This window comes from Chenopodium album, chromosome 18 (assembly GCF_948465745.1).
Source record: "Chenopodium album chromosome 18, dcCheAlbu1.1, whole genome shotgun sequence".
Lineage (NCBI taxonomy): Eukaryota > Viridiplantae > Streptophyta > Magnoliopsida > Caryophyllales > Amaranthaceae > Chenopodium > Chenopodium album.
The window spans coordinates 49,867,673-49,883,875 of record NC_137851.1 but is presented as its reverse complement, the minus strand read 5'-3'; the positions used below and the strand labels follow the sequence as shown (position 1 = coordinate 49,883,875).

The following is a 16,203-nucleotide window of genomic DNA, read 5'->3' as shown; positions in this document are numbered from 1 at the left end:
ATGTTGTGTTAATAATGATTGATAATGCTTTACTTGAAGAATGAACTTCCAAATTTCAATAATATTTTATCCATTTACATATTCAACAAGGATTCACATCCTTTCAAAGTTTAAGAAAGCTATTTCTATAACCAAGTTTAGTAATCAAACTACTTTTCGAGGTTGACAAATTTTCATTTTGGTGGGGTAAAAATTAATGCTTCAATATTTTACTTTTTACTCAAAAATTGTAAATTGAACTTTCCACCGTAAAGCATATCTATGGACTTTTGTATATAAACTTAGGGCCTGTTCTCATTGACTGAACTCAGCTGAACTGAACTGAACTAAACTGAACTGAACTCAGCTGAACTGAACTGAACTGAACTGAAATGAATATTTTATAAGAGAAGGAAATTAGGAGCTGAGCAGAACTGAACTGAACTGAACTCAGCTGAACTGAACTGAACTGAACTGAACTGAATTTCAACGTAAGAGAACAGGCCCTAAGTACCATAAATAAATCTTTAATATGTCATCTTTATGAGTTGGTCAAATGTATATATATTTCTCAAAACTCCAATTCCTCATGAGATGAATAGTAATGGAATTTTGTTGTATGAATTTAAAATAATGAAATTTACGCCTTATATAGGAAGGATTGAATTTTCCAATCATGATTTGTTTGGATTTCTTAAAATACTTTTATAAAAGAGCAAACAATATAGGAAATTTTAGATTTTAACACCTCACAAAAACCCGAAAATGGTTTTTAATACCCCCATAAAAAAAAAATTATTTTAACACCACACAAATTTTAAAAAAATGGGTATTGCCACCACTTAACTGATTCCGTTTAGAAATCCGTTAAGTGGGCCTATAAAGCCACGCGTCGCTTTACTATTGGCCAAAAAAAGAAAAAAAATTAAAAATTAAAAATAAAAAATAAAAAACCTAAAACTACCCCAGCCACCCCAGCCCCACCACTGCGCCACCACCGCCCTCCCCCCAACCCACCACTGCCCTCCCCGAACCCACCACCGGCGGCGCGTCTCCTCCCCCTCCCTCTCCCAACCCACCTGAACGGCCCCTTCCCTCTCCCGCAACTGCATCGACCCAAAAAACACCAAACCCACAACCCTCAACGACCACGAATCCCCCAAAACAACCACGATTCCGATCACAAATGGCCGAAATCGGCCGGTTAAGGCCACTCAACCCCAAAACCGGCCGATTTCGACCACTTGTGGCCGGATTCGTGGTCGTTTTGGGGAAGGAGGGTTTCGGGTTTGGTGGTTTTTGGGGGCGAAGCGGTTGCGGGAAAGGGAGGGGGAGGGGGAGGGGGAGGGTTCAGGTGGCTTAGGGGTGCGAATGCGTCGCCGGTGGTGGGTTCAGGAAGGGCAGTGGTGGGTTGGGGGGAGGGCGGTGGTGGTAGCTGTGAGGTTTTTATTTATTTTTTTAATTTTTCTTTTCTTTTTTTTTAACAAATTAAATGGTGACTTGTGTCACCATGGACCACAATTAATGGAATTCCTAAACGGAATCCGTTAAGTGGTGGTAATACCCATTTTTTGTAAGTTTGTCTGGTATTAAAATAATTTTTTTTTATGGGGGTGTTAAAAATCATTTTTGAGTTTTTATGAGGTGTTAAAACCTAAAATTACCAACAATATATGTGCATGTATAATAATAATTCATGTAGTATAAGTTTTAGCAACTAAAACTTTAACACAATTAAATACCTCATATGCTAAAGATTAGGTCTAATGAAAAGATTTGCGTTTCATAATATAGTATTGTGAACTTGTGAAATGTGAGATCAAACTCCACTAACGAGCCTATTGATTTGGGTCGGAATTTTAACCTATAATAAATATTACACCCAAAATCTCAATTCCAAAGAAGCCCCCAAGGCCCATACTTTTTACATTTAACCACATTATCTGAGATCAATCAACTTGATGATAATCAAATGTTACAAGTGCAACCACCCATAATCATAATCATGCCTTGTACCCACAAATATTTTTTTAAACAAAAAACAACACATGATCATGTCTCCAATGAATAGACTTTAGCAAAAAAGAAAAAGTAAATCAATTAAAAAATTATACATAATCCGTAACTTCATTTCGTCGAAAAAGAGTTATATTTAGTACAATTTTAAATAAGTATTGATATCATATTTTACTTCAAAGGCGGTTGAAATTATAGAAAATACAAGTTTATCACGTTAATAAATAAAATGACAAAACTGTAAGTAAAACAATTTTTTTATTAAATATGAGTAAAAAAAAAAAAAAAAGAATTACGAAATAATCATGCTAACTGAAAAGTTTATTGATTTATTTATGATTTAGCCCATGATAATCAATGTGATAAATTGAGGCTCCGTTTTCCAATTATCAATTTAATTTAATTTGCTTTTTTAAAAAAGTAGAGTGTAGAGAGAGATAATGACATATGGGATTGGATAATGGGAAAGAGCAAAAAAGAGTCGCTTTTGATGTTGTTAAGCGTATTTATCAGTGTGTCCTGTCTCAATTTTTTTTACTATGTAAAGAAAACAAAACAAAAGAAAATCCACTTCCTATTATTATTATTATAAAAAGAAAAAGAATTTGTATGTATTTCTACTTTTCCCACCTCCTCCCATTTATCATCTTACATCTCTTTTGGATCTTCTTCTTCAACACTGACATAACCTAATAATCTTACTCAGATTTCATCATCTTTGTCTTTTTTTTTTAATTTTCAAATTCTCATTTTGTTTTTTCCCCTAGAATTTATACACCCATTCTTTGTATTTTTATCAGAGTTGCTGATTTTTTGGCAAAATGCTTGGTAAGCTTCTCTTTTTACCTTTTTTTTTTCTTTTCTTTTCATTTGTACTTTGAATTTGTTGAGTTTTGATTTGGAAATCTGAAGTGGGTCTGTTGTTTTTAGTTGGAATTATAATGGGTTATAAGTTGAATTTCACATGCAATTTAAATTGATGATTTTTGTCACAGATCTGGTAATCATTTCTTGGTTTATTTGCTGATTTCTTATATGATTATGGTTAGATTATGTCTTCATTATTCTCATGCTAGTTATATATTGAACTTTCAAATGCCAAATTGTTTCTGGGTTTCATTCTCTTTTGAATTTTGCATTGCTTTTGATATGAAAAGAAAAAATGATTGAAATTTTATTTTCCTTTTCTTTTTTCTCTGCTGCTAATTAATTACTGTAATTTTTCTGGGATTTGATGATATATAGATATAGTATGGCTTTTTTCGAGGTTTGATGATCCCATATATACGCAATGTATTTGTAAAATGTTTCATTTATGATCTAAAGGGTTCATGCATTCTAAACAATTTTTTTTTTTTCCTAGTCACTCTTAGTAATGGTTCTCACATCTTCCCAATTAGGAATTTAGTAATTAATAATTCTTCTTTGAGTAATTAATCTAATATCAATTCTTTCATATCAACATAGGTCTGTAGTTCTTGTGGCATGCTTTATGTGAATTGGGTTGAGATATAAGGGTGGGCTTAAGAAGGAGACTGATGCAAATTGGGTTATAGTAGTAGCTGGTAATTGGCATTCATCGTCGAAATGATTGCTGATAGAGATATTGTCGAAGAAGGTCTTTGCCAGGATTTGGAGTCTCTGAGTGTGTCAAGAAAGCTTGTAAGAAGTGTCAGCCAGAAATTACGGAAGAAGAGAATTCACAGAAGTGCCGGGGATGAAGAGGAAACTGCTAATGGGTTTTCTTTGAGATGCCTCACTTTGTATGGAAGAGGTGGAGGTTGTAAAGTAGGGGCTGACACCAGTGACGAGTTTGGAGATTCAAGCAATAGGAGGAGGTCAAGTGCTAGTGAAGAAGGGAAAGGATTTAAACCCATTTGCGGGGCTGAGGAAACTGGAGTTGACTGCTTCTCGTATGGAAGGAAGGATCGTTTTTGGAAAAGAAGTAATAGAAAGGAGTTAGAGTACGAGGGATCTAACAGAAACAGCAGAATAAATCTATCACTTCCAGATGATATCTTAGAGATTTGTTTAATGAGACTTCCTTTATCATGTCTCATGAATGCCCGTCTTGTGTGTAAAAGATGGAATAACTTGACAACAACTCCTCGATTTATGCAGATGCGGAGTGAGGGTCTTTATCAAACTCCATGGCTATTTGTTTTTGGTGCTGTTAAAGAAGGTTATTGCACTGGGGAGATTCATGTGCTTGATGTATCTCTTAATCAGTGGCACAACATAAATGCTGAAGTTCTCAGAGGAAGGTTCATGTATTCTGTTGCCAGCATGAGGGATGAGATTTTCATTGTTGGAGGCTGTTCCAGTCTGACTAGTTTTGGAAGGGTAGATAGAAGTTCTTTCAAGACACATAAGAGTATGTTGGTTTTTAGCCCCTCGACAAAATCTTGGCGTAAAGTTGCGTCTATGAAGTATGCTAGGTCATCCCCCATTCTTGGGATTTCTGAGGTAAGTCTAAACTGTCCAGTCGTACATAGTCAGTCAAATCGTCAAGATCGGCGTTTTCCAAGGTCAAGGCTTGGTGGGGTCTCTGATGTATATGAGGATCCCCACCGACTTTCTGTCAGACGACAGCTGAGAAACTTGTCTGATGAAAATGCCGGTTTCTTGGCTCCAATGAAAAAACAATGCAGGCCTTTGAGACATAGGAGTGAGACTTCAAGCCTAAGGGATAGTAAGAGGTTTGTGCTGATTGCTATTGGTGGTCTTGGTTCTTGGGATGAGCCTCTAGATTCTGGAGAGTTGTATGACTCTGCATCAAATAAATGGATTGAAATTCCAAAACTTCCTGTAGATTTTGGCATTGTTTGTTCTGGAGTGGTTTGTAACGGGACATTCTTTGTCTATTCAGAGTCTGACAAGCTTGCTGGCTATGATGTAGAAAGAGGATTCTGGACTGTTGTTCAAACAACCCCTTCACCTCCTCGTGTTCATGAATATTACCCCAAACTTGTTTCTTGCAATAGCCGTTTGTTCATGCTTTCTGTGTCGTGGTGTGAAGGAGATGGTCAGATAGGTAGGAGAAACAAAGCCATTCGAAAGATGTGGGAGCTCGACCTTATGTATCTTGCTTGGATTGAGGTATCAGTACATCCTGATGCCCCTATGGATTGGAATGCTGCATTTGTTGCTGATAAAAACCTCATCTTTGGAGTTGAAATGTTCAAAATATTTGGGCAAGTTTTGGACTTCTTTACCATTTGCAATGTATCCGACAAGGTCATGAAATGGAGTCATATATCAAGAAATCGTGTGGCTCTTGAACTTGATGCATCTTCGTGTGTGACAAAAACTATCATGGCTATACATCTTTGACCCTGCTTCAGAGTTCAGCCAGATAAACAATGCCAGAAACATATGAAAGAATTGTGCCAAAATTGGCCCGATTTAGGTGAGTTTTATGAAAGTCTTCGATACCCTGTAGACAATTACATTGTTTGGCATGCTTAATATGCAATTTACATGCCCATGTATTGTAGTATGTTACAGTTTGATCAGGCACAGTTTTTTTTTTCCTTACATTACAAAAGTGTATGGTTTTTCCTATTAATACCAATCAAGCTGGATCCTAAGTGGAAATATATGTTGGTTGAATTATGACAGAAAGTGGACAGTTGTTGGTATTAGTTTTGTTATTATGAAGGCCTCAAATCATAATTATTTACTAATTGAATGTATGATGTCCTTTCCTGACCCACTAACTGAACCTGTTCTGATTTTAGTATTGACTGCAGTTGACAGCTCAATATACTATTTCTTGCTCACTTTGTCTTATTGAAAAAACTCACAAAAACCAATTAAGGCAAATAAATTGACATTTAAATAAGCAAGCAATGAACGTGTATGAATCATGTGCATGGTACATTTTTACATTTGAATGTATAATAGACATCCACACTATTGTTGCGTACATACAGACATCCACAATATTGTTGCGTAAGTCATCTACACTTGAATAATCTAGAAACCGGGCCACGTATGAGCTTCGTTTATGAAAGATAGACATGCCACGACTATTCTCTAAGTTTGCCCAGTTCCAGCCACTAAGTTACTTGAGCGCAAGGTTCGCTGGCTTGCACAGCATCACCATCTCTAAGTTTGCTCTTTAATTTTACTCAACTAACAGTCTACCATGGATATAAATATTTTAAAGGTTGGTTCATTTGTTGGTCAGTGGTCACATATTCATAAACCCATAGATAGAGAGTTAGGGATAGCTCAGTTGGTTAGAGGTTCTCTCCCGGTTTCAGGAGGTTCTGAAATCAATTCTCATCCCTACCCTTGTTGTCTAGCACCAAAAAAAAAAAAAAAAAAAAAACCCACAAAAGTAGTCTTGTAAAAAAAATGTATGATAGGTTCATTCCGTGTAAAGAAGCTGTATACATTTCAAAACAAAAGAAGATTTGACATAATGGACTTTACAACAAATGTAAAAACATACTACACACTTGTACATTTTCGCCACCCTTTCCTACAACACCCATAACGCATTGTACACACTTTGCCAATTTTCTGGAAAAAATGTCGGAAGAAAATTGCAGACTATCCATTATTGGGGAATATCCCTGAGAAGTTCGGCATTCTATCAACATGCTTCAATGCACGCTCAGCTATTTGTTTAGTGCGGTAGTCTCCATGCTGGAAAGCATCGACAAGCGCTGTTCCAACATTCTGATCATTCGAAATTTCATAAGCTATTAGATCAATCCGTAGGAGCCTCTCGGTTACCCAAACCGCCCTCTTCCTCAGGTCTTCTGTTCGTTTTTCCACCAAAATATCCAAGATGGGTTTGGTTCCATCTGCCTTATGCAATGTAATAACCCCTCCTTCAATGTTAACTCCATCATCCAACAAGGTGGATAGAGCAGCAAGCGATGCCTCGACAACATTCTCATTCGTGTGATCTAGAAGTGCCACCAACTTTTCGACAGCGTGACCCTCCACTAGACAAAATGTCTCCTTCAAAGAACAGAGACCCTGATGAACTGGGCATAATCCAGGTGTTGTGGGTGGTTTGCTAAAACAGCCGAAGATCAATGCCAAAATACCAGGTGAAGGAAGCTCGGGCTTTTTGGTCAAGTTTTTGGATTCCGATGAAAGGTTCTGCAAAGCCCAAGCAGAAGCTATTTGCACATTGTCAATCCCATTGGCCTGCAGCAAGTCAGTGAATAGCCATCCAAGATGTTGCTCACGACAAAAAGCCAATATCTCGGGATCTTCATCTAACACATATGTAATCCTAGCAAGAGAACGAACCAGTCCTTCTAGGTATGGAGTCATAAAACGACCACCCCTTGCCTCCCCCTGCCTTATTCTCTTTACTCTAGATATAATCAGCCCGAAAGCATCCTCTTTAAGCATTCGCCTAGTGAGTGCAAGATCTCTTTCAGGGAGTTCAGCCAATAGGCCAACAGCTGCAGCTTGCTCTTCAGTAATTCCATTGTTCTCTGATATAATTCTGATAAGAGCCCCAAGCTGGCCAGCTGCGAGTAAAGCATCAGCTAGTTCTTGGGCCATAAAAAAAGAGAGCTTATGCAGAAGCTTCACGGCAGCTAAACGCAAATCCCGTTCCTCAATGAATTGGACCAAACTGATGGTAGCACCAGAGCTTTTGATGGCAGCAACCACATTAGGAACAGTTTTACGGTAACTGGTCAATCCAACAAGGACCTGGAGGAGTTTGCACTCAATTGATGGACCAGTGTTGCTAATAAGTTGGAGGAGGTTGTGTATTATGTCTTCAGAAACTAATGTCTGGTTTTCAGGCCCTATTATTACAGAATCAATGTCATACCCTGAATTCACCACATGTGAAAGAATAGTAGCTGAAACCTCTTTCAGTCGCATGGGAAGCTGTTTCACACCAACACCAAAAAGGTCCTTCACCAAAGGAGGAAGAATTCCTGCTTCAATTAATACCTTTGCACTTGCATCATACGATGATATCTGGTTCAGGGCTTTCAATGAAGCTTCTCTTGATTGTATGTCATTATTTTTCATGAGATCCACAAGAGCTGAACCCACAGTTTCAGCCACCAGAACCTTGACATCATTGTTTAAACCCAGGTCACCAAGTAATGAAGCCATGGATAATTTAGTTTCAAGAGGTCCTGCAAAAATATGCATGCAATACAAAGACTTCAGTGAGTTCAGTCTAACCATGTAGTCATCCTTATCGAAGACATAGCAGGCTAATAAACATGCTGTTGCAAATTCAACACTTCTAGGAGGTTTTTTTTAGGGAAACTTGAAATAGCAAAATCTCCGTATCAGCTACCAGGAAGGGTTTCCTATTTTGACCTTTAGATTGCCCAAATGGGGGATAGGTTGGATACTTTTTATTTTGGTGTCTGATCTTTTTAGTACTGATAGGATCAATTGATTTGATGGAATCAAATGTTTCAAGGAATTCTAAAAGCTCGGTTTTTCTATAATCTTGGGGAAAATAGGAATTTCACTCTTTTTAGCTTCAGTGTAGACTCGAATAGTCATTTTATGAACTGAATCTCCTTCATATAAATAAATATACTTAGATATTGACCGCTCTAAATGAGCCTATACATGATGACCAATCAGATATAAATCAAGCAACCGACTACAATTATCTATCTCAAGCCCAAATTCTCTATACAGCTTTGTCTAGTTCCTTAAAATTTCCTCAAATTGGATATAGTCTAAAAGCACCAGCTGCCTAAGATCATAATAACGTCAACAAAGTTATTTTATGTCATAAATTGTCACGGAAAGAAGCAACTTCGTAAAAGATCTACCATTCCGTTACAGCCAAATGATCCACAGGATAGCCATCAACGCATTTCGCCATAACCACCTTTTCTACTCCCTTCCAAACCCCACAATATTAGTTTGCAACCCATATGTTATACTCCGTATTCAAAGGACTTAAACAAACCCTCTTCATGGAACACAAAGAGCATGCCAGCTCACACTACTGAATGAAAAAAATGTGAGCAATATTCACTGTCATCTTGGCAAAGTAAAAAAATTTCAGGTACAGCACACCTCAATCACCATTTCCACTGTTCTTTTTATGTTACAACACTTCCCTAAAATGGATGTTTTTTTAGTTGCAAAATTACTAAATTTAGCAAGTTGCAACATCTATCCATATAATTTTATTATAAGAGAAAGGTTTACTTCAAAGTTAAGATTAAAATTATAATCCATATAAATTCTAATTCAAACAATCTGATTATAATAATATAACCCATATACATACGAAGTACTCCATCCGTCCCATAATATAGTTCTTGTTTTCCATTTTTGGATAGTATGTAAAGACCATTATACCCTCACTTTTTTAACTTTATTCACTGTACTCCCTAATTTACCCTTGAATTTTGCACATGCCTTATACTTTTTTCTATTTTCTCTAACTTTTGTCTATGATTGTACTTTTCACCTTTATTAATGTACTTTATCTACTTTCTCCTCCTATTTTTTAAATACCGTGAAAAAACACAAATAAGAACTATATTATGGGATGGAGGGAGTATATATTTCGTTGCATATGCTATTGTAAATAACAACATAAAATTATGGTTTCCTTGTAGTTCCCACGGCAATATTGTAGCGCAAAGTCAACTTAGATATACTTTGACAAATTCAACAAATTGAAGCCCACTCATCTCTTATTCGTTTTATTAACCACTTACGCCAACTTGATAAAGTATGCGCACGGTATATGAAGGGATTGGAGGCCAATTCCTTTCAAGAGGTGCTCAAAATATGAAAATATTAACAAAGGTCCTCGGACTATTGTGTATGCTTTTGACATCAGGATAGTTATACTATTCCTTTCGCTCTTCAAAGACCTTCTTACTTAACATTTCATTGTTCCTCAAATAAATCTTACTATTACTCTATTCCAAATTTGGCAGCTCCCCCCCCCCCCCCCCCCAACCCCCTTCCCCCTTTTCTTTTATCCTCCTCTACTCCACCAAATAGGTCAACTTATTTTAATTGATAATACTCCGTACCATCAATCTAAACAACTTTCTTTTTCTAACACAATAATAACAATATTTGCTTAAATCCCAATGATAGGATCTGCTACAAAAACCAAGAGTTTATAACTTGTATTCATCAACCGATATGCTCTCCCTCCATGCCCCTCCTTGAACTCAATTTCTATATATCATTCTTATATCCCTTCATCAAGTCATCTTTGATATCCCTCTTCTAAAGAGAGCACATGTGCTCTCAGCAATACTTTCCTTACAATGCATCTTTGGTCTCCGTCTTACATGCACAAACCAACTCAGTTGATTCTCCCTTATTCTCTTTCCTACCCTAAGAGTCTTTTTTTCATTTAAATTAAAGGTATAATAGCAAGTGTAAACTAAATTTATGAAAGTATACTAACAAAAATTTATTTAAAGATTTAATGTAAAATGTCATCATCAATTAATTGAGGCTTGGATCCTATATAGTCCATTCATATAACAAGTTGACAAGCTAATATAGTAAGCTAGGAGGTCATTTTCATAAACAATAAGTAATGGGGGAAATTTGCAACTCCCCCCCCCCCCCCCCCCTTCTTTTATACTCCATATATCTAGATTAGTTCTTATACTTCTATTTCAATAAGGTCCCACTAATATTTAATAATTCCTCCGTTCTATTTTAATTGCAACATGGAGAGGATGCACAATATTTTAGGAAGGGAAAGAGATAGAGAGAGATAAAGAAAGGCCCATGTGATAAGAGATAGAAGGCATTATTGGTCAAATAAAGTAATGTTCCAATTAATTTGCAACGTCCCAAAAAGGAGAATGTTACTGTTAAAAGAGAACAGAGGAAGTAAATCTTTCTACTCTCACATTAAATAATTGAAGAAACCCATTGTCTTCAATCACATCTACTTCTTTAAAATTTAAATAAAACCACTACATCATACCACGTCTACTAAATCATTAAAATAGCAAGTGATAATCAAACTTGTCACCTAAAACTTTATCATGATAAATGTTTAAACTAATATGGGAAGAAGGGAGTTACTCTTTCACTAAGAATTCTTTCTTTATGAAACACTAGAAAAAGCCTCCCTAATAGTCTTGCAAGCATCATGAATCTCATGTGTCAACATAATAAAACAAGTTTAGGTTTTTATTTATGACCTCTGACAAAATGCCTCTGTACACATGTTCAAGAGTATAATATTCAAAGACACCAATAAAGTATAAAATGTTGCAATTAGAAAACATAATTGGTGAGTATGTATAGAATAACTACCAAGGACAGTCATTTAACTAAGGAAATGATATCACCAAAGTAAGAAGAAAGACAGCCATTCAAGGATGAAAGGAGTCTTTAAAACACAACGACGCTTCCCAAAATAATATTAAAAAAAAATAAAAAATAATAACAATAACAATAACCAAATGGCAGAATGACATCTAGGGTCCAAAAGTGTATGGGAGCTTCACTGACGGGGATTGGGGGGGGGGGGGGGGGGGTGAAAAGATACACTCTTTTACCAGAAAGTTAGTTTTATATATTAAAAGAGGGAAGTATCCCAAACAAATCTACCTTAAATCATTTCTCAAATAATCCACATATGTTCACCTCTTCATGAGGTAATTAGGAAGTAAGAAAACTTCATTAAAGATGACAGAAAAGCTAACACTGTTTATAATTATGATTATTTTGAAGTTTCACCATCCTCTATTTATCTCTCTACCTGATCCAACCTTCCTTTGTCCCCTAGAACACCATAGGCCTCGTCCTAGAAAGTAGAAATTAGTTCACCACTCTAGGACACCACTGCCTCCCCTCATATTCTCCGCCCCCTCAAAAAGCTTGGCCATCAGCCCACCACCACTTATCTTCAAGTCAGTTAGGCTCATTTTTAGAAACCTTCAAAGACATAAGCTCATTTTGTTGCCCAAGTGTTTGATCGTTTTCACTGCATTCAAGTGATGTTTTGGTGGAGCAGTCCAATTTGACCAGATTATTATTATTATTATTTTACCAGATTATAGGTATGGTTAAGTGGAAACAGTGGTTGTAGGAGGTGTTGAGGAGAGTGGAGAGAGCAGGGACTGAAGTGCAGCCGCGAGAGAGAGAAAGAGAGAGAGATGACAAGGATTAGCATGATGATGACAAGGATGAGAGATAGTAGAGAGGAATACAAGGTAAGGAGAAAATGAACCTAAAGACCGGAAACTTGCAAGTAGAATCAAGACTAGTTTTCTTCTTGATTTTCGTGAGGCATATCCACTTATGATTTACCTTGAGAAAAGATAAAAGAGTGGGAATAATATTGAGGAATGACTAAAAGTACAAGTTTAAGTGAAAATTTCTAAAAGTTAAAGTTCTCAAGTCTACATTTGTATCTCAACAGCAAGTGCAACACAAATACACAATCTCGTAGCAAAATATCTAAAAGTAAGAAACGTAATTTAGAAGCAAAACACATAAGTGGCTTAGTGCCCCACCTCCTTTCAGATAGTATATTCATGTCTACTGGTTTAACTGGACACATCAGACAAAAATAATCTAGATATATTAGAGTGAGAGCAATAACCTTCAAGAAGCAGTGTCAAAAGAGGCTGCAGTCTACCACTTTCAGCCATCAGCCGAACATTATGTTCACTCTGCGCCAGATTATCCAGGGTTTTCTGAGCTTTCTCCGTAGTCGATATGTTTTCTGACTTGCTGCTGGCCATCCCAATCAAGATAAGGATTGCTCCATTGATTGAACCAATTTTCCCAGAAAGATTATGAGATTTAGAAAGCTCATATAGCAAAGAGGTAGCTTCTTCTTTTTCCTTTGGTGAGGATTTAGAGGACAAAAATTTCATTATGGTACGCACAGTGCCTCCTTCACCCATTACTTCCTGCATAGACATAAATCTTTAATTGAAACTCCAATTACATTATACCTTTCCAATACTAAAAGGAAATATGAGTGCAGAAAACAATCTCATGTATCACTCAGTAGGATATGTAAATGTGCAAACATAAGCTTAAAAGTTACTCTTGGCATCACCAATGCTTGACCTACTTAAGCAAAATGAGGATAGAAGACCAATATCGGAATAATCAGAAAATAATGATTCCAACAATTTTCCTTAAAAAAGAAGACTTATACAAGGAATTAATAACCAGGAAACAACCTTCATATCTGGATCCTCTTCTGCTATGGCCCGTAGAGTTTCCAATGCTTTATGTCGTACTTTCTTGCTGCCGTTTCTAAGCATTTCAACAATTGCTTGGACTATCTCTGGATTATGAACCGCTTGCTTATTTGATCTGCTACCTTTTGAAATGTATTCCACATGTCTCAATGCTTGAAGTATATCCCGTTCTGATGAGCCTGATGATAATGATCTGCGTGCAATATCAAGCTGTGCAGCTTCATTCCTTGCAGTCCATTCTTCAATTGTGTTCCTCAGAGCTATACTCGGGTTCAAATATGTGTTTTTCAGGTTCTCTGAAGTTAATGGACACATAGGCTTCTTTCCAGTCTCTTTACATTCCTTGAACCATTTCTCAATTGCCTCCCGTTCAAAAGTGTTTCCATTTTCTATGGTTACTGGATCACGCATGACCTGCTTTGTTAAAGGACAAACAAATGGGCTAAAGATGGGCTCTACATGCAGTTTCTCAACTGGTGAGCTATCATCTGACTGGCTATCAAAGTCTGTACTTCCACCTGAACTCCCGGCCATATTATACAAAGAGCCTACAACACAATCAAATAAAAACTGATCAGTGTTAGATTTCACCCATAATGAAAGAGAGAGACGGGTCACATCATAATAATCCCACATTATACAGGTATACATACCCACAAGAATTGATAAAGCTCACATATTGCTCAACCAGCACCTCCTGGACCAGAGAAAAAAATTCACATAATTCATATACTACATCATAGCCTAATTACTTCTAACGACGCTATCACTTTGAAGTCAGAAAGGAATGCTTACTCCTGTGACAACCAAAAAGTTGTTGCAGTTGACCCTACCCATTTAGTATATGGTAATAAATGTTGGTAATGGGTCATATTTTTATGAGAAATGTCCTACGCCTATGCCCATGGCCCCATGATAATGCTAATTCATCCCAAAGTACCTCTTTTTCTTCATAAATTTTTCATTATCATCCATAACCACTTGAATGGTAGTGATGAGATATATGAAGAAGGATGGGTTTGCATTGCCATGAACATTAAAATAATACTTTCTTAGCAAAATTACACTCATTCATTCCCATCACAGCCATTCAGTACCACCTATCAAAAAGGCTAGTGAGTGCATGCTGATCCACAATAATAAGAGGTTCAGCCATTTAAACAATTTAAACAATTACAAACCAAAGTCAAAAAACAACAAAAAATTTCACTCCATTAGAAGTAGACATTAGTTTACACATATTTCGTGTATACTGGTTGGCCTATGTGTTCATTATGTACGCTTTGATAGTCTATTAGCAATCATTATGCTCCAATTATCCTCTTCAATTGTGTAACCTAATGCATGATGGAAATACTGTGTAAACCTGCTGTCTGTGAATACTCTATGACTTTATAATTAACCCTTTTGTCAATTGCGGTTATAAGAACAGAAGATAGACACTAAGGTTTTCTATTTTTAAAAAAAAAGGGAGTTTTTTTTTTGGGGGGGGGGGGGGGGGTGCAGTTGTACTAAGCCTTCACCAAATACACGAGTTTGTAGTCACCCTGTCAATATTCTTCATATTAATTACCTCTTATGACCAGTGGGTAGGCAATAAACATGTGACCAAACCAGCAATGATAGATGAGTTTGTGCATACTTCACTAAAGGAAAGTTCTCATGCTATTGTTTATGATAATGCAACTCCACCCAATTATATATTTCTCTTCATAATTTCTATTACTACTTTAGAGGTTGTATAAACTATCAAGTGGTGATGGAAACTTACGAGCAAAAAAACATGTACTCACGGGTGGAGTTGCAAGAACACGGAAATTGGGACAAAGTATACACAAAATCATTATTTATACCATCATTTATCACAAACCATACAGATTTGTATAGTTGTAGAGATGGTAACTTTTCGAAAATCTAACTTTACAAGTTAAATTTGATAGTTTTCTATGAGCACATAAATTTGTTGGTGCTCTAACTGTAATGTTGCTCAACTAGAAACAAAATGCATCAGAACTCAAAATGTTTCAACCAAGGTTACCTAATATCCCAGCCCCCCTTATTCCGTATTAGTACTTTCGTTCCAATACTCAATACTTTTGCGAATTAACACTCCTAAATAAGCATATTCTTCGTATTGTATGGAATAGTCGATTGGTCCATTATTAAGACATTGTTACCAAAATTTGGACATTTAAATTCAATCAGTATTATCTACAGTCAGCAAAATATCCTTAATCTCCCACACATAAGCCAAATTAAGAAACACCCAAATTAATTAAGCATTACTAAATTCATAACATTCATCAAAACAGTAACTTTTAATAATCCAAGATATCATCACCAAATTCATAACCATAAGCCAAATTAAGAAACTCCCAAAACTAAACATAACAAATTCATGCCAAATTAAAAACACCCAAAATTAAACATTAACAGATTCATACTATTAACAGTAATTTTAATTATTGAAAAGGGTAACCAAATAATTAATTGGAAAGTGAGAAAAATAATACCTAAAATTCAGGAGAAAAATCAGCGGAACACCTTAAAATATGATCCAACGCGTGAAGAAACTGCTTGAATTACTGGGTGTACATAGAATTTTAGCCGCGGGAATCAAATCTCAAGCAAAACCCACAATCATCAAATAATAAATGAATGAAAAATTAAAAATTTCTTCTTCTTCGAAGATGGGTAGTATTGGAAAAATGGTGGTTGAAGAAGAAAGAGAAAAAAAAGAAAGTGTAGAGTAATTGTAAATTGTAATAGGAATAGCAGAAGAAGAAGATTGGTTGACTAGGAAAATACTTGTATGATTTCTCGTCAAAAAACTTAAAAATAAATAAATAAAATAAAATAAAATACTACAGCAGTATACTTACAAACTTACAGTCATGATTGAATGCTGATGGGGCCAGTCTCTCTCTTCTATGACTTTTTTTTTTTTTCGGGTGTTGTGGGACTAGTTGCATAATTGTGCAACACTAATCAAAACCAGCATTTATAATCTACTCCCTCCGTCCCCAAATGA

General features: G+C 36.2%; 2 protein-coding genes across 3 annotated transcripts; one reads left to right on the top strand and one right to left on the bottom strand.

Annotated features, from left to right (window-relative positions):
* The first annotated feature begins 2,560 nt into the window (after positions 1-2,560).
* Positions 2,561-5,532, top strand: LOC145591021 (F-box/kelch-repeat protein At5g42350-like). Its single transcript, XM_081647408.1, has 2 exons — positions 2,561-2,823; positions 3,463-5,532. The coding sequence occupies exon 2, from the start codon at positions 3,583-3,585 to the stop codon at positions 5,326-5,328; it is 1,746 nt and encodes a 581-aa protein (XP_081503534.1). The 5' UTR covers positions 2,561-2,823; positions 3,463-3,582; the 3' UTR covers positions 5,329-5,532.
* Positions 5,533-6,334: 802 nt separating this feature from the next.
* Positions 6,335-15,985, bottom strand: LOC145592510 (U-box domain-containing protein 44-like). Of its 2 annotated transcripts, XM_081648993.1 has the most exons (5): positions 15,686-15,985; positions 13,826-13,869; positions 13,152-13,720; positions 12,560-12,872; positions 6,335-8,123 (listed from the first exon to the last, which is right to left on the bottom strand). In XM_081648993.1, exons 3-5 carry the CDS (start codon positions 13,704-13,706, stop codon positions 6,556-6,558), a joined length of 2,436 nt encoding a protein of 811 aa, XP_081505119.1. In that variant the 5' UTR covers positions 13,707-13,720; positions 13,826-13,869; positions 15,686-15,985; the 3' UTR covers positions 6,335-6,555. The 2 variants fall into 2 exon arrangements, with proteins under 2 accessions (XP_081505119.1, XP_081505118.1); XM_081648992.1 differs by lacking the exon at positions 13,826-13,869.
* Between the last annotated feature and the right edge of the window lie 218 nt (positions 15,986-16,203).

Coding starts and splice junctions, on each gene's coding strand:
- LOC145591021 (XM_081647408.1), top strand. CDS start 3,583: ATGATTGCTGATAGAGATATTGTCGAAGAAGGTCTTTGCCAGGATTTG.
- LOC145592510 (XM_081648993.1), bottom strand. CDS start 13,706: ATGGCCGGGAGTTCAGGTGGAAGTACAGACTTTGATAGCCAGTCAGAT. Junction 12,873..13,151: donor AAGAGGATCCAGATATGAAG/GTTGTTTCCTGG, acceptor ATGTCTATGCAG/GAAGTAATGGGTGAAGGAGG. Junction 8,124..12,559: donor TTTGACACTGCTTCTTGAAG/GTTATTGCTCTC, acceptor ATATTTTTGCAG/GACCTCTTGAAACTAAATTA.